The 23,981-nt window shown below is 43.0% G+C and overlaps 2 protein-coding genes across 2 annotated transcripts; both read right to left on the reverse strand.

Annotated features, from left to right (window-relative positions):
- Positions 1-54: 54 nt before the first annotated feature.
- CIAO3 (cytosolic iron-sulfur assembly component 3) lies at positions 55-17,378 on the reverse strand. Its single transcript, XM_073361734.1, has 11 exons — positions 17,251-17,378; positions 14,641-14,736; positions 13,647-13,790; positions 13,129-13,261; positions 12,589-12,723; positions 11,992-12,110; positions 10,622-10,751; positions 10,075-10,147; positions 6,504-6,641; positions 3,069-3,226; positions 55-1,579 (listed from the first exon to the last, which is right to left on the reverse strand). Exons 1-11 carry the CDS (start codon positions 17,314-17,316, stop codon positions 1,341-1,343), a joined length of 1,431 nt encoding a protein of 476 aa, XP_073217835.1. The 5' UTR covers positions 17,317-17,378; the 3' UTR covers positions 55-1,340.
- A 1,187-nt stretch (positions 17,379-18,565) lies between these two features.
- On the reverse strand, positions 18,566-23,399 carry LOC140917850 (mesothelin-like protein). The gene is made up of 4 exons (XM_073361372.1): positions 23,272-23,399; positions 21,226-21,320; positions 19,709-19,898; positions 18,566-19,042 (listed from the first exon to the last, which is right to left on the reverse strand). The coding sequence occupies exons 1-4, from the start codon at positions 23,390-23,392 to the stop codon at positions 18,942-18,944; spliced, it is 507 nt and encodes a 168-aa protein (XP_073217473.1). The 5' UTR covers positions 23,393-23,399; the 3' UTR covers positions 18,566-18,941.
- Positions 23,400-23,981: the final 582 nt, after the last annotated feature.

Raw genomic sequence — 23,981 nt, forward strand, 5'->3', positions numbered from 1 at the left:
TTAGACCATACTACATAAAGAAATTTAGTAGGAAATTAGAAATTCACAGTGAGCTCAAATGAAATAAAAAGGTCTTTACCCTGTTTAATATGAACAGTTCTCAAATTGCCCATAAGCAAACTTCAAATATGTTGCAAGATCAGCACGTTTAAGGTACATGTTTCTATCAAACAATCCGGAGATCATGTGTTCCAATGCAAGCAGACCATTGTTTTGGTTAAGGTGTGTTGGTGCTTTGCGTTAAATATGGAGTGACTTTATACTCACTACCATGATATTCCTTCTAGTAAGCAACTACCCTTGATTCTTTTCTGGTCTCACAGGCTTAATATTCTGGTCCTAGTATTTGTCGTAGAGTAGCAGCTAGAGGCCCCATTCAGAACTGAGCACAGTTATGCCGAGTGCTGTGTGTCATTCTGAAATGAAAAGTGCCTGTTTAACCCTTCTGTGAAGCATACTGTATGAAGATCACTTGCTTGATCTGAGTGTCAGGTAAAATCCACTAGTGAACTCTGCTTCTGAGATATTAGGTAGACTCTGCTGTTCTGTTAATCCCTCTAATTCACATCGGCAGTTGTAGATTATTTCAATGAAAAAACTGGTGACAAGTTTTTCTGCCCATTCATTCAAGTCAGAGTTCAACTGGTAATAAAAGTTTTAAACAAACTCACTCGCTTGTAGGCTGCCTCCATCCATGCCTATGCAACTTTCAGCTTACCTGAAATACAGGAAATGATATCACAGCTAGACTCCAGGAGCAGGAAATAGAGTACCAGGGGCCAATTAACCCAACTCTAACTGGAACATGATGTCTAAGAGTCACAGCCCTAAAACTTCATGCTGTGAAAATATAGCAGATGTGTTGCTCAGGTACAGGACTGGTAAAATTTTGACTTAAGAAGATCCAAATAATGTCACAGTTGACATGGGTCAGTCCTGGATTCTCTGTGTACCTTAAATGCATTGATTGACTCCAGTGTGACTGGGGGTGTGAAAAAGGAATGCAAGGTTGGGGCCATAGTGTGGTGGCTAATATGCACTGCTTCTTTTAAAGAGACGTATTTCACATCTAAAGTCAGCATTTGTTTTTATTTAAATAGCCTTAGAAGCTGTAGGAACTAATTAGCAGTACCAGGGTGTACACACATTATCTTCTAGCTGCAAGACATTTTCTATGTATAGATTGTGTCCTTCCAGTCACAGTATCCTAGAATTTCAGTGCACATGTTGACTTTTGAGGACCTTAAAATGACAGACAACTTAAAAGGGCACTGAGTAAGTGTACCTCTTGGTCTCACAGATTTACAGTCCCTGTAGAAATACAAGTGCATTATACATCTTCACCATTTGATATTAAATCCAGAGTTCATCTTCTCCACTGCATGGTACTCCGTGTGCAATATTTTTCCAGCTTTTTCTGAGTCTGTACCACCCAGCCATTGTTCATACAGTTCTTTTACAGTGAGGTTCCTCTCTGGAATTTCCATCTTAACAGATTCATACAACTTCTCAACTTGCTGAAGCAAATCCTTGCTGGATTCACCTTCTGCTCTGATCTGACCACCTCCATTTAAACAGCCTAGGTGCAACAAGAGAACATGCCTGTGGGTGTGGAAATGCTTTAATAAAACTTTAAGAGCAATTAAAAGCAACTAATACAAAACAATGATCTCAATCTGCAATTGACAGTAGCAACGTAAGACTTCATAAATTAAAACACAGCTGAGTGGGGAATGAAATCAAATACTGTAACAGTTGGGGGACACAAGCCCTACAAAGGAGCCTATTGGTTAGTCATGGTCCAATCCTAGTTCAGAATGGACAGCAATGCATGCTGATAAAAGGACAGGGAGCTAGGACTTCCTGTTCCTCAGAGAGAGAGAGAGAGAGAGAGAGGGAGGGAGGGGAAGTTGGAGAGGGAGCAGGAACTTGTGGCTCTCCTTCAGACAGCCTGGAAAAGGACCATGCTTAGACCAAGTCAGGAATAGCCTTTGAGTCTCAACTGAAGGAAGGAGATTGGAAAATCCTGCCCTCTCCATAAACAGAACACTGGGAGGGGGAGTACGCAAGCGTGGTGGATGACTGAAGAAAGCAGCTGGAAGGGGTCATGGGAAGAAGCCAGGGATTGCAAATGCAGGGGAGCAGTGTGCCTGAAACCAGAGCTATCAGAGTCAGCGGCATAATGCTTAGTTTGGACCATGCAACCAATTCTGCAGTGCTGGGGAACACTGCTACTAGGTGAAAATTATATGAACCCTAGAGGAGGAATTGAGGCCCAGAGAGGGTGAAGAATGGCTGGTCAGAGCCAGTGCTTGCTTTGGACTTATTTACCCCAGAGGGATTGAGTTTTCCTAATTTAGCTGACTGGCTAAATTAAACTGCCCATGTATCCAACCAGAGGAGGCTGCAGCACTTCCTACACCAGAAAGGTAAGAGAATCTATTTAACATTTTCTAAGAAGTCTAAGAATTTTTTCTACATGTGACTCCTTCATTTCTCACACCCTGCAGTCCTCACGAGGTGACAGTGTAACTCTTGAGCTGAGAATATGGCTCTTTTCCCATCAGCCAAATGGAAGGAGTTGGGCATTGTGAACGCAGAGATGGTAATTGAACATCACTGACTGAGTTGAAGGGAGAAAGATTGGGCGAAGTGGTAAAGCTGTTTCTAGCACACTGGAACGGAGCACCACTTGTCTCTAAGCTAGTTGAAGAGCAGAACTTTCATTTTTGCATGGCTTAGGAAGCACTTGGGTTTACAAAGCTAGGGGCAGGCAGTGAGCAGGTTTTTAAAAGCTGAATTGTTCATTAAGAATTGCACCCTGTTTTCATATGCAGAGTTTCAATCATGACTATAAAGTAATTGCTAAAGAATTGTTGACTGCTACACTTAAAAAAACAAAACCAGCACACCTGACTTAACAAAACACTAACACAAGGCCTCTAGCTTTCAGACACACAGACATGAAGGCTTCAATCCAGCTCTCAGAACTTCAGAAACCCTAAAAAGTCTTACAGCAAACCTTGACGTCCAGTAACGTACCAGTGAAAGTTCCTGTGTAGCCTTACCTGATGGGCAAGCCATGACTTCAACATAGTGATAAGGTGATTTTCCTCGTTTCAGTTTTTGCACTAAATTCTGTATGTTTCGAAATCCATAAGCCAAGGCAAACTGCAGCAGGACTGTGCCATCCTTTTCCAGTGTCACTTCCTGGAAATCCTTGTTTCTAGGGAATAAAAGCAGGCAAAATCATTCGTCTAAATCAGGGGTTATCAAACTGGGGGTCGGGACCCCTCAGGAGGTCATGAGGTTATTATGTGGGGGGTCGCGAGCTGTCACCCTCCACCCCTAGCCCCACTTTGCCTCCAGCATTTATAATGGTGTTAATTATATAAAAAAGAGTTTTTAATTTATAAGGGGGGAATCACACTCAGAGGCTTGCTATGTGAAAGGGGTCATAAGAATGGCCATACTGGGTCAGATCAAAGGTCCATCCGGCCCAGTAGCCAGTCTACCAACAGTGGCCAATGCCAGGTGCCCCAGAGGGAGTGAACCTAACAGAGAATGATCAAGTGATCTCTCTCCTGCCATCTATCTCCATCCTCTAACAGAGGCTCGGGACACCATTCCTTACCCAGCCTGGCTAATAGCCATTAATGGACTTAACCTCCATGGATTTATCCAGTTCTCTTTTAAACCCTGTTATAGTCCTAGCCTTCACAACCTCCTCAGGCAAGGAGTTCCACAGGTAGACTGCATGCTGAGTGAAGAAGAACTTCCTTTTATTTGTTTTCAACTTGCTGCCCATTAATTTCGTTTGGTGACCCCTAGTTCTTATATTATGGGAACAAGTAAATAACTTTCCCTTATTCACTTTCTCCACACCACTTGTGATTTTATATACCGCTATCATATCCCCCCTTAGTCTCCTCTTTTCCAAGCTGAAAAGTCCTAGCCTCTAATCTCTCCTCATATGGGACCTGTTCCTAACCCCTAATCATTTTAGTTGCCCTTTTCTGAATCTTTTCTAATGCCAGTATATCTTTTTTGAGATGAGGGGACCACACCTGTACGCAGTATTCAAGATGTGGGCGTACCATGGATTTATATAAGGGCAAAAAGATATTCTCCGTCTTAGTCTCGATCCCTTTTTTGAGGATTCCTAACATACTGTTTGCTTTTTTGACTGCCGCTGCACACTGCGTGGACGTCTTCAAAGAACTATCCACGATGACTCCAAGATCTTTCTCCTGATTAGTTGTAGCTAAATTAGCCCCCATCATATTGTATGTATAGTTGGGGTTATTTTTCCAATGTGCATTATTTTATATTTATCCACATTAAATTTCATTTGCCATTTTGTTGCCCAATCACTTAGTTTTGTGAGATCTTTTTGAAGTTCTTCACAGCCTGCTTTGGTCTTAACTATCTTGATCAGTTTAGTATCATCTGCAAACTTTGCCACCTCACTGTTTACCCCTTTCTCCATATCATTTATGAATAAGATTGGTCCTAGGACTGACCCTTGGGGAACACCACTAATTACCCCTCTCCATTCTGAAAATTTACCATTTATTCCTATCCTTTGTTCCCTGTCTTTTAACCAGTTCTCAATCCATGAAAGGATCTTCCCTCTTATCCCATGACAACTTAATTTACGTAAGAGCCTTTGGTGAGAGACCTTGTTGAAGGCTTTCTGGAAATCTAAGTATATTATGTCCACTGGATCCCCCTTGTCCACATGTTTGTTTGACCCCTTCAAAGAACTCTAAGAGATTAGTAAGACATGATCTCCCTTTACAGAAACCATGCTGACTTTTGTGCAACAATTTATGTTTCTCTATGTGTCTGACAATTTTATTCTTTACTATTGTAAAGTAATACAAAAGTTTGAGAATCACTGGTCTAAATTAATTCTCTGTTTGGCATTTGACTAAATACTAGAGAACAAGTTTAAGTTTTATGCAGAAGCTTATTCAAATAAAGAAACTGTGTCCTTCTTTGAGGTGGCAGAGTACAAGAGAGTTCTTGGGGAAGAAACTAGCCTCCATAAATCTAGTTAAATTAGGGAAATAACCCCCAATTCTACTTCAAATACAAAAGGAAAAGCACATAAAGATGAACATTTTTATATCCGCATAATGCAGATGTAACTCTAGACAACATCAATTATTGGTTTCAGAGTAACAACCGTGTTAGTCTGTATTCGCAAAAAGAAAAGGAGTACTTGTGGCACCTTAGAGACTAACCAATTTATTTGAGCATAAGCTTTCGTGAGCTACAGCTCACTTCATCGGATGCATACTGTGGAAAGTATAGAAGATCTTTTTATACACACAAACCATGAAAAAATGGGTGTTTACCACTACAAAAGGTTTTCTCTCCCCTCACCCCACTGGAAATGGCCCACCTTGATTATCATACACATTGTAAGGAGAGTGATCACTTTAGATAAGCTATTACCAGCAGGAGAGTGGGGTGGGGAGGAGAGAAAACCTTTTGTAGTGGTAAACACTCATTTTTTCATGGTTTGTGTGTATAAAAAGATCAATTGTTGGCGTCTTTAGTAGTAACAGAACAGTTATAACGCAAGTAACTACAAAACTAGAAACACAGTGTGCTATGGAAACCATTTTCCCCAAACTGATGCTTGGACACGTCTTAATTTCGAGCTTTGAACTCTCCCCAGTCTCGCTCAGTCAGACAATTGGCACACTCGGCAGCTCAAGTCAGGCCAGCGATGCTGCCCCCTGGCGAAATAGCCATGCACTGCACAGGGTGCCTGGGAAATATGAGAACAACTTGTGCATGGATTCCTCTTAGCATCCCTGGACCTCAGGTGCACTCACCCTAGATGACCACCTTGCTGCTTTGATCTGCTGAAGAGCATCAGTGTCTGGATATAAAAATCCCCATGTTAGTATGTACTTCTACAGAGCCCTACAAATGATACATTAAACACACACCTGGGAGGCAGGCAGGAGTCTCATTTTACATACAGGTAAAATGAGGTCCAGAGAGATTTAAGTGACTTTCTCAAGGTCTCCCAGCAATTGGGTCGCAAAGTTGGAAATACAACCCAGGAGTCCTGACACCTAGTCTTCTAATCAAACTACTAGTTAACACAATTAGGGAGGAGGAATTAAAATCCCAACACACGTGTTTTAGTGTCTGATGACAGGCAAAGAGCTCCCTCATTTCCATGAGAGCTTCAGCTGCCAGGTTGCTCTACATTTTTTCTGTAGCTTAATAGTGGGGAAATCTACACTGCAGAACACTATGTGGGTGATGGGGAAGGAGTCAAGAAGGCACCAAGGGAAAAGGCTGCACAGACTGCAGGCTGATTCATTGCTAAGTTAACTGTGGGGGGTAGGGAGTCAAGTGCCAATGGCTTGCTGTAAAATGTTTAACACTGAACATTGCTCTTTAATTACCACCAGGAGAGGAGTATAAACAGAACTGCACTGAAATACAGCACTTTGCAACATATTTCAATTCCTTACTTTAAAGGTTTGTATTGAACTTCATCCACTTGAATCCCAAACAGTTCTTTTGCTGCATACTTGTATATGTGCTCCAAATAGCCACCAGAACCGCTACCAGCATGGCCAAGGAGCTCCTCTTCTAAAACACTGCTAAACCTAGGGAAAAAGGAAGAAAAGAAGGCCCCTCTTTGCAACTGTTTATAAAATAGGATACCCAGTGCTAAGTCCATTGGCACTGAGAATCCATTCAACTCTGGTGAAGTAGTTTCAGACCACTAGTAAAAGAGTCACTATGTTAACCCTGTCCCTTTTCCCCTCTTGAAACAGAATTACTGCACCATGCACAACAAGGGCTTGTGGAATTCGAAAGTAATATGTTGCCAGCTATAATTTAGTTTTTCTTGAGACCAACTTCCCGTCTGATAGTTCTGAATTGCCCAGTATTGACTAGTGATCATTCCATGGCTATGTAAATTTAACCCTACGCTGATCCAAAGCCCTCTGAAAACTTTTAAAAAGGAAAATTTGTTCCAAGTTAAACATACAATCTCCAGGTAACTTTCACTGTGTCACTGTTATCAGAGTGTTTAAGCCTTAAACTCTATCATCTTTGCTAATCCCTACTACAAGTGTCTATTTGAACATCTAAGGAACTTTGCTCAGACTTGTTACTTTTCCGCTTCTATAACTGAAGCTTCCAATTTAAAAAAAAAAAAGAGAGACTGGTTGCAGTGTCTAGCTTTACATGACCGTACAGTCTTAGAGAGCCTATCCAGAGAGCCTATCCAATAGAAACTGCCTTCGAACAGGTCTACCTTAGGAATTTCTGGAGCACTGATCACACCTGGGAATTTAAACTGGTCTTCCACTTCATATCTCATTCATTTCCATTTCTGAAGGATCCCAACTATTTTTTTGATGATAATGCCATTGATGAGCGTTAAAGCCACTCTGCAGAATAAGCAGCAACCCTATTGCTGAATTTTGCTTTTCATTGAAAGTTGTTTTGCTACTTATGCACTTCTCTCCAACAATGGGGAAATGCCAATAGAACAACCTCCATGAATCCACTTCAGACCCAGAAATTGGGACTTATGCCAAAAGCATTTATATAGCGGATGTTCCAGTACAACTGGGAGGGGAAATGGCCTCAGTTATCAATTCTGGCCAACTGGTTTCCATACCCTTAACCACAGAACTTCTAGGAAACCAGAAAGACCAAAATGAATGAGGCCAAACCTTTGAACTTTGGCTCAGTCTCTCCTAGAAGCCTTCAAGCTAAAGGGGAACACTCATGTTTATACGGCCTAAATAATGCCAAGAAAAGCCATAGGTCAAACACCTCAAACAATTCCATTCCAGTAATCTGTCAAAGCACAGCTATCTACTTGGAAGGTCACTGTAATGCTTCTTGAGAACAACAAACCACATGTAAGCCACAACAATGGCTTCTGTTATGAGAGGGTAATCAGAGGAGCTATGTGCTTATACCCACTCATCAAACAGGTTTCAGAGCAGCAGCCATGTTAGTCTGTATCCACAAAAAGAACAGGAGTACTTGTGGCACCTTAGAGACTAACAAATTTATCTGAGCATAAGTTCTCATGGGCTACAGCCCACTTCATCAGATGCATAAAATGGAACATACAGTAAGAAGAGAGAGATTATATCTATATACACATACATACCCGCCCTTTTCATGTTCTCTGTATTTGTGTGTGTGTAAGAGGCTAATTCATTAAGATGAGTTATCAGCAGGAGAAAAAAAAGCTTTTGTAGTGATAATCTAGATGGCCCATTTAGACAGTTGACAAGAAGGTGTGAGGATACTTAACATGGGGAAAGAGATTCAATATGTGTAATGACCCACACCAAACAGCGACACTTGCATTCTGCTCCTCAGAGCTGCAGAAGGGAAAACACCTGGGATTTCAGTCAGATCTAAGATGTTGCACTTGCAGATAAAAATCTCAGACTTAGAACTTGGAAAGACAACATTTCACCCAGTAATCAGCTTCAGAGGCTATTATTAACTCAACCCTTGTTTACAGGAACTGCGATTCAGTGTGTCCAGCCTTACGTACTACAGCTCTATGAAAAGGAGTCTGACAGTAAGCCCCATCGCTGGCTAAGGCAAGCAGTTATACCAGCAAAGGCTCAAGGATTTTTGGCTCTTGTATCATTCTTGCTGCCAAATTTAATAACCTCTTACTGGCCTTTTCCACATGTCAAAGGAATAAATGGATTAAGAGCCATCTGACTGCTTATGTTAATCCTCCAAATTCTGTGGAATATGTTCTGTTTATGACCAGTCAATTTACTAAGTAGGTTAAGGATAGCAAAAGGTTAGAGAGGAGCATTATCATCACTAAGCATGAAACATAATATTAAACAAGCACTTCTAATAAGTTAGCCAAGGATTTTATCAAAGAGTTAGAGATTTTGTTTGGTGCTATGGAAATGTTAATGAACAAAGAGTCTAGTGGCACCTTAAAGACTACCAGATTTATTTGGGCATAAGCTTTCGTGGGCAAAAAACCTACTTCTTCAGATGCATGGAGTAAAAATTACAGATGCAGGCATTATTATACTGACATGCTCGAACCATGAGGCAAAATCTTGTACACTAGCCTACTGGGCCATGTACATCTATTTTCTCCTCTTACAGCTTCTAGGGAAATACTGAATTTGTAACACTTCAGTTTTATTAATGTATCAAAGTACTACAAAGTCACTTTCCACGCACTGATGAAAACACATCCTTTTAGTTTAATGTGCTGTGGAATACTGCAGCTAATGCTAATTTAGATGAATAAAACATCGGATTTCTAAATCCTCCAAATTCTTTTAGTCACTTAGCTTTCCATACAGTTGGCATTTAGCCTGCAGTTACTTTTCAGTTAAAGCAATTAAACAGTCTCATCTGCTTTGCACATGTTCAATGTGCTTTTATTGACTAAGAGAACACCTAGAGACTAGTTGAAATTACCTTGATATTTTCTCATTTGTTCTTTAGCACTGGAATACATACAGTACCAAAAAATTAAATACAGCAGACCTGTAAATTTCTGTATCATTATATTCTCCATTCTAGACTATTTCATTTTTCCACTTGATCATTAGTTTCTAAATTTATGCTTGGTGTAATGTCTCTAAAAACACAGATACAGTGCGAATGTTAGCTATCTAAAGTAATAAAGACTGGACGGAAAAGTGTCGGTAGCAGAACAATTATGTCACTAACAATCTTATTAAGTGAATTCATCCACTCCTGATGCTTTGGAGAAAAACAGCTATTACTGGTTGGGCTATGAAAATAAGTCTACAGCAGACAGTTAACTTCACAGTCTCCTAAAATGCTTACTAACCTGATCTTGCAGATTGCACAGAGCAGTTTATGATGCACTATTGTTCTTAACAGATTCAAAATCCAGAAGACAACAGCAAAAATTTGAGTAAGATGCAGATACTTGCATCTTTTCTGTAACTTTTGTAGTATTAAATAATTTGTGGAAGGGGCAAATTCTGCTGTAGAACCCGGCTGTGCGAGTATTTCAGTAAATGTTTAAGGGGGATCATTTGTTCTTACATGATATCCAAAGGAGCAGAGTCCACATCTGACAGAGACACTCCCTTTTGTTCCAACAATTGTAGAACTTCTCCTGAAACAGAACCACAAGTGTAAGGGTTCTCTATTAGGGAACAGAAAAATGTTCATCAGTATGAAAGCCTAAATCCACAAATGTAATTAGGGCCAACTGTCCCAAGTGACTATTTCTTCATAACTTATTTCACTTCTATTGTGTGGCAATGGGAGATGCTTTGCAGGAAAGCAGTCTGAACTGCTCAATGATGGCTCAAAGGTAAATGCAAAAAACGTTCCAAGTTGACAAGTCTTCATTGGCTAATGTCCTAGAAAACCAAGTGTTAAAATACAAAATTACTAACAGAACTGGTAAGAGGTCATGAAAGCATATTTTACAAAGCACTCTAGTCTAGTGCATATCTGTGGGTTAGAGGACAAGTGAGGTGAAGCTAGATAGCATAGTCTACATGGCATTTCAGAGCATTCTTTTAGGATCAGCAGCTACTACCTTATATCATAACAACCAATGGAGCACCTCTGGTTCCCTTACCCGTAGTAATTACACAGTCAACCTCACGAGTTTGGTACTCTTGGCTGAAAAAGTCTGGTCTTGAAGCTTCTAGTTTTTTGTCATAACAGGGCATTACTGTCACGTGGTAGGTCTGGTCAGGTGAAAAATGCTGCAAAAAAAATTGTACAGTTGCACTAATTAATTAGGTACAGGTAGGAGTGAAGCAGCTAAGAGCCAATTATGCTGCTAGAAATCTCCTTTGCTGCTAACAATTTCAGTAACTGAATTAATACTTTCTGTTCCTTCCCAATTGTGCAGGAAATAATAATAGAGTAACAATCCCTTTAGCAAGCTTGAATAGCTTTTTTTTTTTTTTGGTGTGGGGAGAGCGTGTTTTCTCTACTAAACCAGACAATCCTGGCAGATTCAGTCAGTTAAGAGTCCATGATTACATGAGTAGTCAGATGTGTTTCAAATCAGTTGCCACAGGCCAGACTCAAACCCACGACAATTTATATTCTGCAACAGCAACTCCAGGAAATTAGCTGAAAACAGGTACAAAAGTTCATCACGATCCAAGAAGCTCCCAGGGACCAAGGAAACAAGTTGTTGACTCAAGGCCATTGTTTCAGTATCTCTTGTCAAATGCTCTGGGTAGTTGCCAGATGTCTGAGTTTATTCAACAAAAGTGTTAAAACCAATGTTCCTTTATGGATAATAAAACATGGCAACAATGCTCAAGTTTTTTGGTAGACTCAACTTTTGGCCAAAAGAGCAACCCCAGTCCTTAGACATCAAAGTGATATTTAGAGGAATTCCAGAGGCAACAACAGAACAGAATTAAATCAAACTGAAATAGAAACATTAAGCTGGGGAGACTATCTGCACGTAAACATGAATTCAAGCTCTGTGTAAGATCATGGTAGACATTTGCTTTTAGATAGGGGAGAAAAAACCACCAGAAAAGCAAATAGGATGGTGGTAGGGATCTGACAATTCCAATTCTTCTGGATTTGTTGAACAACAGACAGAAGTTTTAACTGACCTTTTCAATGCCAAACCTGAAACTCTGCTCCCAATAGGCACTTGCAGGGAAAGAGCCGGGCAGCTAAAGGTGTGTGTGTGTGGGGGCGGGGGAACGACACGGACTGCTCTAAGATCAAGTACCAGAAGGGAGGCGAAGGAGACACCTGGTGGCATGAGTCTGATTTTAACACTCTCTCTCCAACTCTACGCTTCTCAGGAAATAAAATGGAGATGATAGACAGGCTGACCTGCTAGTGCTCTACAAGATTTTCATATCCGTAAATCAGTCCTATTTAATATGCTGTCTTTAACAATGTTTTAAACACAGCTCAAGATCTAATTTCTACAGTTTCCTGTTAAGCATGGTCAATGTAAAGCTTTACCTGCTGTTTTGCAAAGTGACCCTTGATCAAGGAGCCCATGACCTGCTGTGGGGACTTAGTGGTACTAATGTAAGGAATAACAAAACTTCCATGAGTTTTCTCCGCATAACAGATCCAACCTGCGAAAAGATGAAGTATAATTAATCAATGCACAGACTTTCAGTGGCTTCAGAATCAGCCTTACTACCAGCCAATAACTACCATTTTCAGCCTCTCTTCTGCACACAGTGTAAGAATAGCTCTTACCAACCAGATTCTGGGACAAGACTAGCTTCGCAAAGTAATGATGCACTTAAACATCTGTACCACTATGGGTAAGAACTTCCACATTTCATGTAATCATATTTGGGAACAAGTGTCTTTCTTTATGAAACCATTAAAGACATTTATAATATCCTCACAGCACAGTAGTCCCTGTCTAAGTGGAAAGTGAAAAGACATTAAAAGAGAACTTCATGGCACCAAGAGCAAGTCTCACTTATGCGTGGTTTTAGCCATTAACTTTTTCAGCCGTTTACTACACTTCTCTAGTGTGCAGTTAGTCTGCCACATTATCTGACCACTTCTATAGCCATTTTTAACTATTTTACAATATACCTGGACAGGCAGAGGCTAGCATGGGCAAAGCCTTTTTATCTTCAGTTTGCCTTTGAAAGCGTTGTACAAACTCTCGTTGGCTCTCCAGCAAGCTGAAGTTTCTTGAGAAAGTTGTATCAAACACATAGTGCACACCTAGATAGCACAGAGATATTAAAGCCACCAAAAAATTGACAAATGCCACAAACTACAACACAAAAATCCAGCCCAGTTAGGTTAAATCCTGGTATTTTTACATATTTATAGACTGCTGTAATTAGAAACAGAACAGTTTCCTAGTACATAATAAGACAGTCTAATAGAAAAACTGGATGAGAAAAATGAATTGATGGAGTGTTTTAGGATCCCTTCCCCCACATTGAGTTTAATATGCCATCAAAGTAAGAGGTCTGAATTCCCATTCATATTATGATTTTTGAAACAGGCACTTGGAATTTTATTCTTGCAACTTCTACAGATTTTAACAGAAGCTGCACTAGGAAGGTTAGTAAGCTATACCAAAAAATTTCATCGGTGATTACCAAAAGGTAACAAGCTTGCCTAAATTTTTTAAGAATGCTGTCAATTTCTTGGCTGTTTCTAGAAGTGTCATCTTAAATCTTGCAGCTAGTGATGCTCTGGATTGTGGTGAAACGGAAACTATAACTAGCTTCTGTTGATTAGGAGCTGCAGTCTGAAAAACAAGAAGTGGAATATTAACATTTCCTGAGCATCTTTGTTAAATTAGTCATTTAGAAGATACTTGTCCATGGTCGCAATGTTTTCTTTTTAAAGTATGATCCAGTGGGGGAAGACGTTGCATTTCCAAATCAAGAGATTACTATATGAAATATTATGATCCTTTCACAAAGTTATTCTGACCACTTTTTAAATTCAGAGGAATAGATAAGTGTGTTCAGCTGTGGATGGGCTGCAATAGCTTTTGGTTCTTGAAGACTAATCTGGATACAGAAGATCTTCTTACCCATTATTTTACCTGCGCTTCAGCAATCAAACAGTATGATTTTCAAATTCTCGAGCCTACCTGCTGGCTACTGCATCAGTTGAGTATCGCCTACCTTATTGGAACTTAACACTTTGTTGAGCTCTTCGTGGCTCTGCTGAGTGATTAACACGCTTTCTGCGGATGTGATGCAGCCACTACAAGCTAAACAATCATTCAGGGTAATTTTAGCCTTTTCAAGCTTTTGTGCTCCTCCATCCTAGAAAGAAACAGATTAGATCCAGTCCTAGCCATAACAATCAGAAATCCATATGCAGACCATGTCAAAGACAACCTGCTACATAGTACTAAGAGAATTTTGCCAAAATAGGCAAACTGAGTAAGTCAGTTTTCAAATGACTTTGTTTTGGGGTGGCCCCCTTCACCCAACTTCAGTCAGACCAAACTGAAAGTCAGAAACCAGAATCATAGCCTGAACAGCAGGGTACTGCTAGCCTTAATCGCATGTCAAACATTGCTTTCACCCACTAAATGATGGCTGCTCTAGGGCACAATCGGACCTCTGCGCACCTTCCTTAACAGACACCAGTAATGCAGCAGCCTCCATCTTCAACTCAGCACAGACGTCAAGCTCTCTTGAAAAAGGAGCATCCCGAGTTTGTGTAGGAAGTACACCCTAACCCCTGAAGCTGAGCGCACCATTTCTACAACGCTCCCAGCTCAGGTAACCTCCAAAGTCCTGTAACTCTACTTTTGCAACCATGAAAATAGTTCATTACAATTCTGTTGGTTTTGATTCTATCAGCTAGTTCCAAAGGTTATGTAATTACATGACAAGCCACTTTACAAAGATCTTTAAAAAATTAGAACCAAAAGTAAAAGAAATTACCAGCAGCTAGTCGCATCTATTTTGATTTACCCCACCCCCACTCTTTCAAATGAGTAACAGGGACAACAGGCATCATCTCAGACTGAGTGATCTAGATTGTTACCCAATAATTGCCAAAGTGATATCAGATATTTACTAGTTGTAACATACTTATGTACAGAATAATAAGGTAATTTATGGGCATTCTACACAATGATTACAAGGGGGAAAACAGTCTTACCTGATTGATTTGAAAATAGCTCCCATCATCTTCAATTCGGATCTTAGCTGCTGTTTTTCCAGGTTTCTTTTCAACTTTTATTGGCTTTACACAATCCTAAAACAGAAATAAAGTCAAAAATTAAGGAGAGGAACCTTTAAATATGAAAGAGGCAGGAGAGGAAAAGACTGATTGAAACTGGACAGAGTGTAAACAAAGATCAGTTTCAGAGTGGAAACTTCTTATCTCTGGTTTAAGCTGCATTGGATTCTTTGTTTAGCATGCAATCTTACAGTTCCTGTAACCACCAAGGAGACAAGCAAAAATCAAACATACAAAACCTACTTACCCCATTTTTACAGAATGAACATTTTCCCAACATCATAATCAAAACTATAGTATAATTTTGCTGCCAGTGTGAAACGCTCAGATTTAAAGAAGTCTTGCTCAAAACAGATGACTGCAAAGTTCTGTCCTTTCCAGAATCGCTAAGGGGGATCAGGCATTCTTCATTGTGAGTTTTAGCAGACAGGAGGTGTAGGGATTACATTCAACATGTGGCTATTGCCAATGAAATTTCATTTGATGTTGAAGGCAAGCAGATGACTTTATATGGATTGTTTCCGGTTTAGTGTGTTAGAGTTCGGTGACCGAAGCCTTGAGGGTGTTTTTATACTTTCCAAGAGTTGCACTGTTTGTGCACTCAGACCTCCCTTGTCTAGAAGTCTGGCTAGCAGCCTCACCAGAATTCATCCTGACCTTAAATCATCCTTACTTTACCAAAATCCTTTTTCCATCTTGACTACTGTAAATCCTGCTTCTAAAAATCTTTGCTCTGAATTTAGGGGGGTTCAGAACGCTCCCACTGCAGGGAGGACCAAATCACTCTGATGCCCCAGTTATGGTCATTGAATCTAAATCAATCAATCAAACCTCTCCATGGACTTACTCCCCACTTCTAGCCCTGCGCTCCTATGTCCTCTCCCTATACTGCTCCTCACTTGTGGCTCACTCTTGCTTGTGCTGTTCCGTTAGCAACTCTCTCCAGTCTTGCTTTCCTATTTGCTCTGATTTACAAATGACAGCAAAGCTCACCTGTGTTCCTGCCACTTTCCATTCCCTCCATACTGCAACTACTTTGTGCTGACTGATGTCTTTTCTGCTCTTCTAGATCAGCTCTCCTTTTATTGATTCCATCTGTTTGGAGTATACTATTTACAAAATGATAGTCTATTCTCGTCCATAATTTACACTTTAAGAGTAATATTATAGGAACCCTTGTAAGAATTTAAAAAAAAATTGGAAGATTTTATCTCAACTTTCAGAGTAGCAGCCGTGTTAGTCTGTATTCGCAAAAAGAAAAGGAGTACTTGTGGCACCTTAGAGACTAACCAATTTATTTGAGCATGTAGCTCACAAAAGCTTATGCTCAAATAAATTGGTTAGTCTCTAAGGTGCCATAAGTACTCCTTTTCTTTTATCTCAACTTGTTATCCAGCTGTCCTAGAAGTGCAGAAGCAGCTTTTTCACTACGAGAACATTTCCACCGATTGCATGGTGGTGTTACGAACGGTTAATCAGCCTCTGTGCTCTATTCCATAGGTGGCTGCACTTCATTTGTAAAGGAAGCAATCCCCTTTCTAGAGACGTTAGATGAGAAACATAACAATAACTACAGTGCACATCAATAGCGCCTTCCACCCTAGGTGCTCAGAGCAAGAACAGAGAGAGACACAGGGGCATCCACAGCCCCTTGAAGCAGAAAACTTATTTCAAATCTACCAGAAAACAATTGTCGTAGGGCCAATTGTGAGCAGTCAGCCTGGGTCCCCACCTCTTGGGGGCGGAGTTGCAGGGCAAGGCAAGGCAAGGCAAAGACTCAGTGGCAACCAGGCGGGGGAAGACATTGTGCTCAGCCTGACTCTCGCCACTAGAACTCCCCCCACCTGGAGATACCCAGCCCAGGCGCCCTGGCCTGGGCTGGGAGCATGGAGAAGGGACAGAGGCTCTCCCCCAAGGGCTCCCCAGAGGGATCTACCCCAGCGTTCACCTGACAGGAGGGGCTGAGAAGAGGGGGCAACACCATTCATTCCCCTCCACTCCCACACTCTGCAGAGCACCCCCCCCTTACCGGTCCCTCCTCAAGACCTGCAGCTCCCCTGCACGGGCCCCTGAATAACCCCCCCTTGCCAGACAAACCTGCAATCACCCACATACCCACACAGACCCCCCCTTCCCAGCTCCCGGGGACCCCCCAATCCCCTAGGCACCCCCCCATCCCCGTCCCCCAGGGGGGACCCCCCAGTCCCCTAGGCAACCCCCCCATCCCCCGGGGGGGACCCCTCCAATCCCCTAGGCAACCCCCCCATCCCCGTCCCCCGGGGGGACCCCCCAATCCCCTAGGCAACCCCCCCATCCCCGTCCCCCGGGGGGGACCCCCCAATCCCCTATCATCCCCCATGTCCGGCCCCCGGGGGGACCCCCCTAAGTGCCCCGCTCCCAGGGTCGTGCAGAGCCCAGCCCCCCCTCCAGGCAGCCCCGTGCCGTGCAGAGCCTCCCCCCGCCCTCGCGCCCCTTGGCAGGCAGCCAACCAGCGCGCTCCCCGCCTGCGCCGCTCGCCCCCGCGCGCACCTGCGAGGGCCCGATATAATCATCCAGGTCGGCCAGCTGCAGCACCCCGCTGAAGTGAGACGCCATTCCAGCCACGCTGCCGGAAAGCGCGCGGCGGCGGCGTGGGAGATAACGGCGAGAAGCCACGCTGCCGGAAACCGCGACGGCCGCCGGAGGGCAGCCTCAATGGCGCAAAAGGAGTAGATGTGCGCATGCGTTGGCGTCTTAAGTCACACTTCAAAAGAGGTAGTGCGCATGCGCGGGCCGCCTCTCTGCAGTCTGAGCCCTGGAGCCCAGGCAGAGGGGCGCAGCACCTACTCGGGGCGGATGGGTGGGGCCCTGGCCGGATTGGGGCATTTAACTCCTGCCTCGCCAGGGTTATTCAGGAGCACTGGGGTGGTGCAGAGAGGTGCTAAGCAGCCTGCAGGCAGCCTGGGGCATGGGCTTTCTCCTGCTGCTGCCTGCAGGGCACTGAGGGGGCACCCATCCGTTTGGTTGCCCGTCCCACACTTAGTGAGTTACAGGGCGCAGGTCAGAGCTGGTCGCCTGGATACCCAGAGAGACCGCACGCAGGCTGCCACGCCACGCTTCGCATTGTAAAAAGGGGCCGTGGGCCCGGAGTGAGCCCCTTTTGTTCGGAGCATATTTATCTTGCTCCACCCCTGCTCTCCTAGAAAGCCTTCCCTCACAGTCGCTGGGATTAAAACAAAAGTTCAACTCTCCCCCGTGATCCGTCCCGAGGGAATGCTGCTCTGCAGCCGGAACGCTCAATGCTCGATAAACAATGGTCACTACGTTTCCTACTGAAATGTTTCACGGGCATAAAATGGACAATGGCTGCAATTCTGCGAGTGCTCCAGGCGTGGGTGGGGCCTCCTCTTGGCTTCATAAACCTCAGCATTTATGACCCCTTCTGTGTTCAAAGCTCTGTACAAAAGATAACCCCCACAGTATTCCCATGAAGTAGGGATTATTTCCATTGTGGGGAAAGCACGGCTCAGAAAGGTGAAATAACTTCCAAGGCAACACAATGAGTCAGTAGGAGCACCAGGTGAAACAACTTCCCAAGGCCACACATTGAGTCCATGATAGAACCAGGTTGAGAACTTGGGTCTTTTTGATTAGAAGACCTTCAAATCACGCTGTTTTAAGCCTTGTGTGTAGAAAGACAGATGGGGCCCCATAGGGATAATGATAGAGAACTTGTATTTGTTCAGATGTTCCTCCATTTGCATTGACTTAACATTAATTACATTTTTTTAAAAGTAATGGTTTTGAAAATGCTTTGATAAAATGTGCTAAATATTAGTGATAAACACAGATGGCTGAAAAATGACATGTATTACTAATGATCATTAGCATGCAAAGAATAACAACACTTAATTATAATTATTTAGGACCTGATTCTGAAAACACTGTCGTGGGTAGTGCTTCTAACTGTCAATAGTCCTAATGAAGTTTGCAGGATTACGCATATATTTTGCATTTATTTAAGCACCTTACCAACGGCAGTGCTGAGTGTGATGATGGTAGGATAATGGAATAATGTATTATCAAACAGAAATTAAATGCTCCACTTTTTTACATTTCATTCATTTAAGAACATTGAGACATATATACATTGAATGTAACCATGCCAATTAGATAAATCATTGTAATTCACCGTCCCCCCAGAATATTACTATTTAATATTTGGCAAATATTGATACAGCCTACAAGAAAGCATTTAACACCAAGGGGAAGAGCATGCAGTAGAAAAGCTGGAACATGTGGTCTTTTGCATATGTTGTTGCTCTTCCGGGTATGTGAGGTGCTGAAAGAAAAATTTTAAAAATCACATCAGTTCTGTTGCATCTCTGCAGGCAATAAATCCCTTCAATTCAAGGCTTTAACTGCCATACCTCCTAATATATGTCCCATAATCACCATTTGAAAAACATTCTAATATAGATCTATTGAGATGTAAAATAGATTTCCAAGGAAGGGGGTGAAAACCATCTCCTGAGTCATTTTAAAACTAGACCTGCAAACCACTGGAGAATATGGTATGGGACAATCCTGACTGTGTGACAGACTAGATCTAATCTGATAGGGCTTTTCAATCTCTGATTCCTGCAATATTTTCAACAAACTAATATTTAAAGTCCTGATCCTACAATGAGCAGACCCCACTGCAAGATCAGGACCTAACATCTCTCTCATATCATAACCTAGTACTCTGCCCCACAAACTGAACTGAATGTATGAGAGAATCTACCTTCGGTGAATTCATTTAAACCCCCCCCCCCCACGTGTTATGTACCAATTAAGGGTAATCTTATAGTTCTACTGTACAAAATATATGAAAGTTAAGCCTGTCATATGCATCTGCATCACAGGTGCACTTTTATTTATCAGCATTAGGTACAGCTCAGTGAATAGCTTTTTGAGGCATATATTTCACGAGTACCCTTGGCTCTTTTGTTGTGAATTTGCTTACCTGATGGAATATCTATAAAACCGTTAGGTGGCTTGTCTGGAAGTCCAGCTACAAGAAGGAGTCCTAAAGAATTCACCTCTGATTGGTTGTGTGCCTGGGTCCAAGCTTTCACCACAGGGTCATCAGCTAAATTGTTCAACTCTGGGAGATTAGCTCCTAGCAAATCTTTCAGATTTTGAGCGCTTAATTTCTACAGCAGAAAAGAAATAAAAATAGGTACATTAATGTGAAATAATTCCAAGCTGCTTACAGAAAAGTTACATAATGGCAGACTGACAACATCAGCTAAGGTTTCTTGCTCAGCTCTGCCAATGTCCCTCTACTAACCTAGTTCTGGGCTCCCTACCTACAGATCTGCTAATGCACCTCACTTCTGCCCTACAATAGCCCCTGCTACTCCAGTGCTCCTCACTACTAAAGCACCTGCAGCATCCCCTGTGTGGGAGACTACTCTGACTTAGAGTCTGTTTTGTCCTTCAATCCTGTGCAACCAAAATCTCGACCCTTCGTTGAGACAATTCTGGCCTTCCTATATGCAGAAAACAGCTGAGCTATGTAGTGGGTTAATTAAATCATCAGCATACCTTGGCTGATTTTTGACTACTGCAGTTTTACATTATTTCTGCACTTAAATGCAAAACTGATCAAATATTTTGTTGGTTTAAAATTTAAAACCAAACGAAGGTACCTACAGCTCAAGGCAGATAACAGGTTTAGATAAGAGATCTGTCTGGAGTTCTTGTCTAATCCTCTGGCGATGGCAATATACACACAATGTGCAAAGTCTATGCAGATAAGCAAAAAGATAGATGACTGGAAAATGTCAGTGTGCAAGGAGTTCATGCTACCCCGAGGAGGCTTAGAGAAGGACGATGAGAATGACTAAGGGCATAAAAAACCCTCCTTTCTTCTGAAGAGAGAGAGAGAAAAGGAAATACTTTTTCACACACTGTATAATTCGACAGCGTAGCTCATTGCCAAAGAATGTCCTTGAGGCCAAGAAATGAGCAAGATTCAAAAAGGGGTTAGACATTAATATAGCTAAGAATATCCAGAATTGTCATAATTAATGAGAACAAACATTTTGGAAGGGATGTTAAACTTCATGCTTCAGAGCTTAAGCGGCTCCCTGACTATTAGAGAGCAGGATGAGACCTAATGTCGGGGGCAGGCTACCCCACAGCTTCCTGCTACAGAGTTCTTACATCTTCCTCTGAAGCATCTGGTGCTGACCCCTGCTGGAGACAGGACACTGGGCTAAATGGACATTGGGTCTGATCCAGACTGGCAGTTACTATGTAGTCACATGTGACAATGGGGCCTGCTTCGTCCCCAATCCTGAAATCTAGGAAAGATTCTCATTTCAATCACTGCTTTTCTCTTGCAGTCAATGGGAGTCTTGCCTAAAAACTGCCGGATCAGGAGTGACATTTTTGTTCTCTCAGGAAAAAGCTCTGGCAGAGCAGGCAGTGCTGATGGATTATTAATTGCTATTCCCGATGGAAAACGCCACCCACCTGGACTTCATCTGGGTTGAGGACTGTAAATGTGGCTATGTCCATGACAGGGTAACCAGAAGCAAATTTGATCAGATCCTTGGTTGGGGCTCCGCCTTTAAAGAAGAAAAGCAGAAGCTGTGTCTAGCTGCCAAGATCCCACAAAACCTTCCCATCCCATTTTGTGTCGTTGAACCATAGAGTCGTACAGTTTCAGGCCTGACAGGCCCACCAGATCATCTAGGCTTACGCCTGTATATTACAGGCAAATAAACAACACTCTGCCACTTCTGCACCTAGCCCAGCAGCCCTCAGGAGACTAAACTGTTGTGTGCAACGGGCGGGAGCGAGGGGTGCCAGTACCCTGTCACATCATAAAGTGGCCCAGTAATTCAGGCGGCTCAACGACACGGTATGAATGTGTCTGGAGCCAAGGTTTTCCTCTTCTTAAAAAGTGTGTGTAAAAGCTGGTGCCTCTGGAATGTTTTCATGCTAACTCTGCCGCCTTGATCCTGCCCACTTCTGCAGGTACCCGCAGAGGCAAAGCCCACCACTGCCACGAAACAGGAAATTAGATGCAGTCAGTGATGCCATGACCAGCCGCACGCGAGGCCAAATTTTAGATGGTAGATGCTCGCTTGTGTGCACGTGCACAACAAAACGGTGCTGTTCATTGGTATCCCCCTGCACATCCATGCAAGGCCTAGCTGTACATACGCACTAGTGCTCGGGGTGGGTTCTGCGCTTCTCAGATACCGAACATGGTCAGCACCACTAAAAGGCTCAAACTATTTAAAGGGATATGACCTTATTCCTATCTGCTACAACGTCCAATCTTGATTAAAAATCTTCAAAGGCTGGACAATTCACCACATACCTGGGTAAATCGTGCCAGTGGTTAATTACCCTCACTGTTCAAAATGTCATATTTCTAGTCTGAATTTGTCTAGCTTCAGGTTCCAGCCATTAAATCTCATTATTAGGGTGATCAGATGTCCCATTTTTAAAGGGACACTCCCATTTTTGGGGACTTTTTCTTATGTAGGTGCCTATTATCCCTCCACCCCCTGTCCTATTTTTTCACAGTTGCTATCAGGTCACCCTACTTATTATGCTTTTGTCTGCTAGATTAAAGAGCCCTCTAGTATCAGAGATTCTCTTCCCAAGTATGTCAAGACACCCCTTAACCTTCTAGTCATTTCTTGTCCTTCTAAATCAGGCACTTGTGCATTAAAATCACCGCAGGGGCACTTAAAAACCCATTTTCCCACACCAGTGCCTAGTTTGCACACACCACCATGGTGAATGAACACAGGCCTATGTGCCCCAAACTCCCACAGTCACTTTGAAAATGTGGCCCATCTCCTAAGAAAATGCAAGGTGACACATTGTCTATATTTCCTGACGGATGCAATTACCTGTGATGATGATAGTAGTCAGTCACATTGCTGACTGCAATTCTTAATCACCTTTTTCCCCCCCGAGGCACAGGTGGGAGGAGGTGGGGGAGTGGTTCCTTTCAGAGCCACCAGGTATTCCTCCTCTAGCTTCTATTTACTGACCCACTCCACAAGTGGTCCTTATGTGTTAAGGCCTGACCTATCTCATCCCTCCCCTAAGTGCTGCTCTGAAGGTGGCTGAAGAGGTCACCATAGCCGCTAGACTCTCCTTCCTTCTCCCCCAGGATACATTGACACTGCAAAGAAACATCTGTGGTGCTGAGCCTCAGAGCCCAGGTCAGCTGACATAGATTCGTGGGCTGGAGCCCGGACTCTGAAACCCAGCAAGGGGAGAGGGTCTCGGAGCCTGGGCTGCAGCCTGAGCGGGAACGTCTCCGCTGCTATGTTTAGCCCTGCAGAGCCCTGTGAGTTGAAGTCAATTGCCCCGGGCTCTGAGACTCAGCATCGTGGGTTTTTCTTTGTTATGTAGACGTACCTGCAGAAGCCAAATGCACTGTCCCAACTGGCAAAGGCCGGAGCTGGAGTCTCTCAGCCCTCCACACGGGACACAATTAGCTACTGCCGACCTGCCTCTTTCAGCCCTGCCAGCATCAACAGTGGGACTCACCAATGGCAGGCTTCAGCAGCTGGTAGTAGGCGTCTGGAGAGCTCTGGTTCTCCTCGTAAGCAGCTCTCAGCTGGCTATAGAGGAGGTTCTTCTGGCGCTGAGAACACAGCGAGGTATTCATGGGCCTGCTGGTCTCTCTGGAGAGGCAGTGTTTTAGAGATGTACCTTTTGTATTTGTCAACAGTTTTAGCAATCAGCATGTGCATAGCTGGGTGAAATACACCCTGACAAAACCAAAACCCTGGCAGAGGAAGTGGTTAGGGCACTAACCTGCATTTAGGAGGCCCAGGTTCAATTCCCAGCTTTACCACAGACCCCCTGTATGACCTTGGGCAAGTCACTCAGACTGTCGGTGCCCCTGCACAATGTGGATAACAGCATTGCCCTGCCTCACAGGGCTCTTGTAATGGCACAGCAGAAGAAACTTGGGGTCCTAGATAGGAAAGAGGCTGCATAATGCCCTGCCTTTCTCCCTCTCCCCAAACTGCTGGTGAGCCCTCCCCTGGGGCTTGTGACTGTCAGAAGGAGACTATCAGAATTTGTACAACACCAACGAATCCTCCTGAGCTCTTGCCCAGTCCGAGCTACAAAGAAGCAAGTCCTAAGTGTAGATTTCTTGATCCGCTATTAAAAGAAGAAAGAAAGAAACAGAACCCACTTACCCCGAATGTGTCTCATGGTTAAAAGATTCACAAAGGTACCTGATGGCC

Source organism: Lepidochelys kempii, chromosome 10, assembly GCF_965140265.1.
Source record: "Lepidochelys kempii isolate rLepKem1 chromosome 10, rLepKem1.hap2, whole genome shotgun sequence".
Classification (NCBI taxonomy): domain Eukaryota; kingdom Metazoa; phylum Chordata; order Testudines; family Cheloniidae; genus Lepidochelys; species Lepidochelys kempii.

What these genes read in the sequence shown, in the direction of transcription:
- CIAO3 (XM_073361734.1), bottom strand. Translation starts at nt 17,316, where the DNA reads ATGGCGTCTCACTTCAGCGGGGTGCTGCAGCTGGCCGACCTGGATGAT. An exon ending in GCTATTTTCAAATCAATCAG is followed by an intron (nt 13,791 to 14,640) that starts GTAAGACTGTTT and finishes GTTTCTTTCTAG; the next exon opens with GATGGAGGAGCACAAAAGCT. An exon ending in TCTGCTCCTTTGGATATCAT is followed by an intron (nt 6,642 to 10,074) that starts GTAAGAACAAAT and finishes CTTTTTCCCTAG; the next exon opens with GTTTAGCAGTGTTTTAGAAG.
- LOC140917850 (XM_073361372.1), bottom strand. Translation starts at nt 23,392, where the DNA reads ATGAATACCTCGCTGTGTTCTCAGCGCCAGAAGAACCTCCTCTATAGC. An exon ending in GCTGCTGAAGCCTGCCATTG is followed by an intron (nt 21,321 to 23,271) that starts GTGAGTCCCACT and finishes TCTTCTTTAAAG; the next exon opens with GCGGAGCCCCAACCAAGGAT. An exon ending in TCAACCCAGATGAAGTCCAG is followed by an intron (nt 19,899 to 21,225) that starts GTGGGTGGCGTT and finishes TTTCTGCTGTAG; the next exon opens with AAATTAAGCGCTCAAAATCT.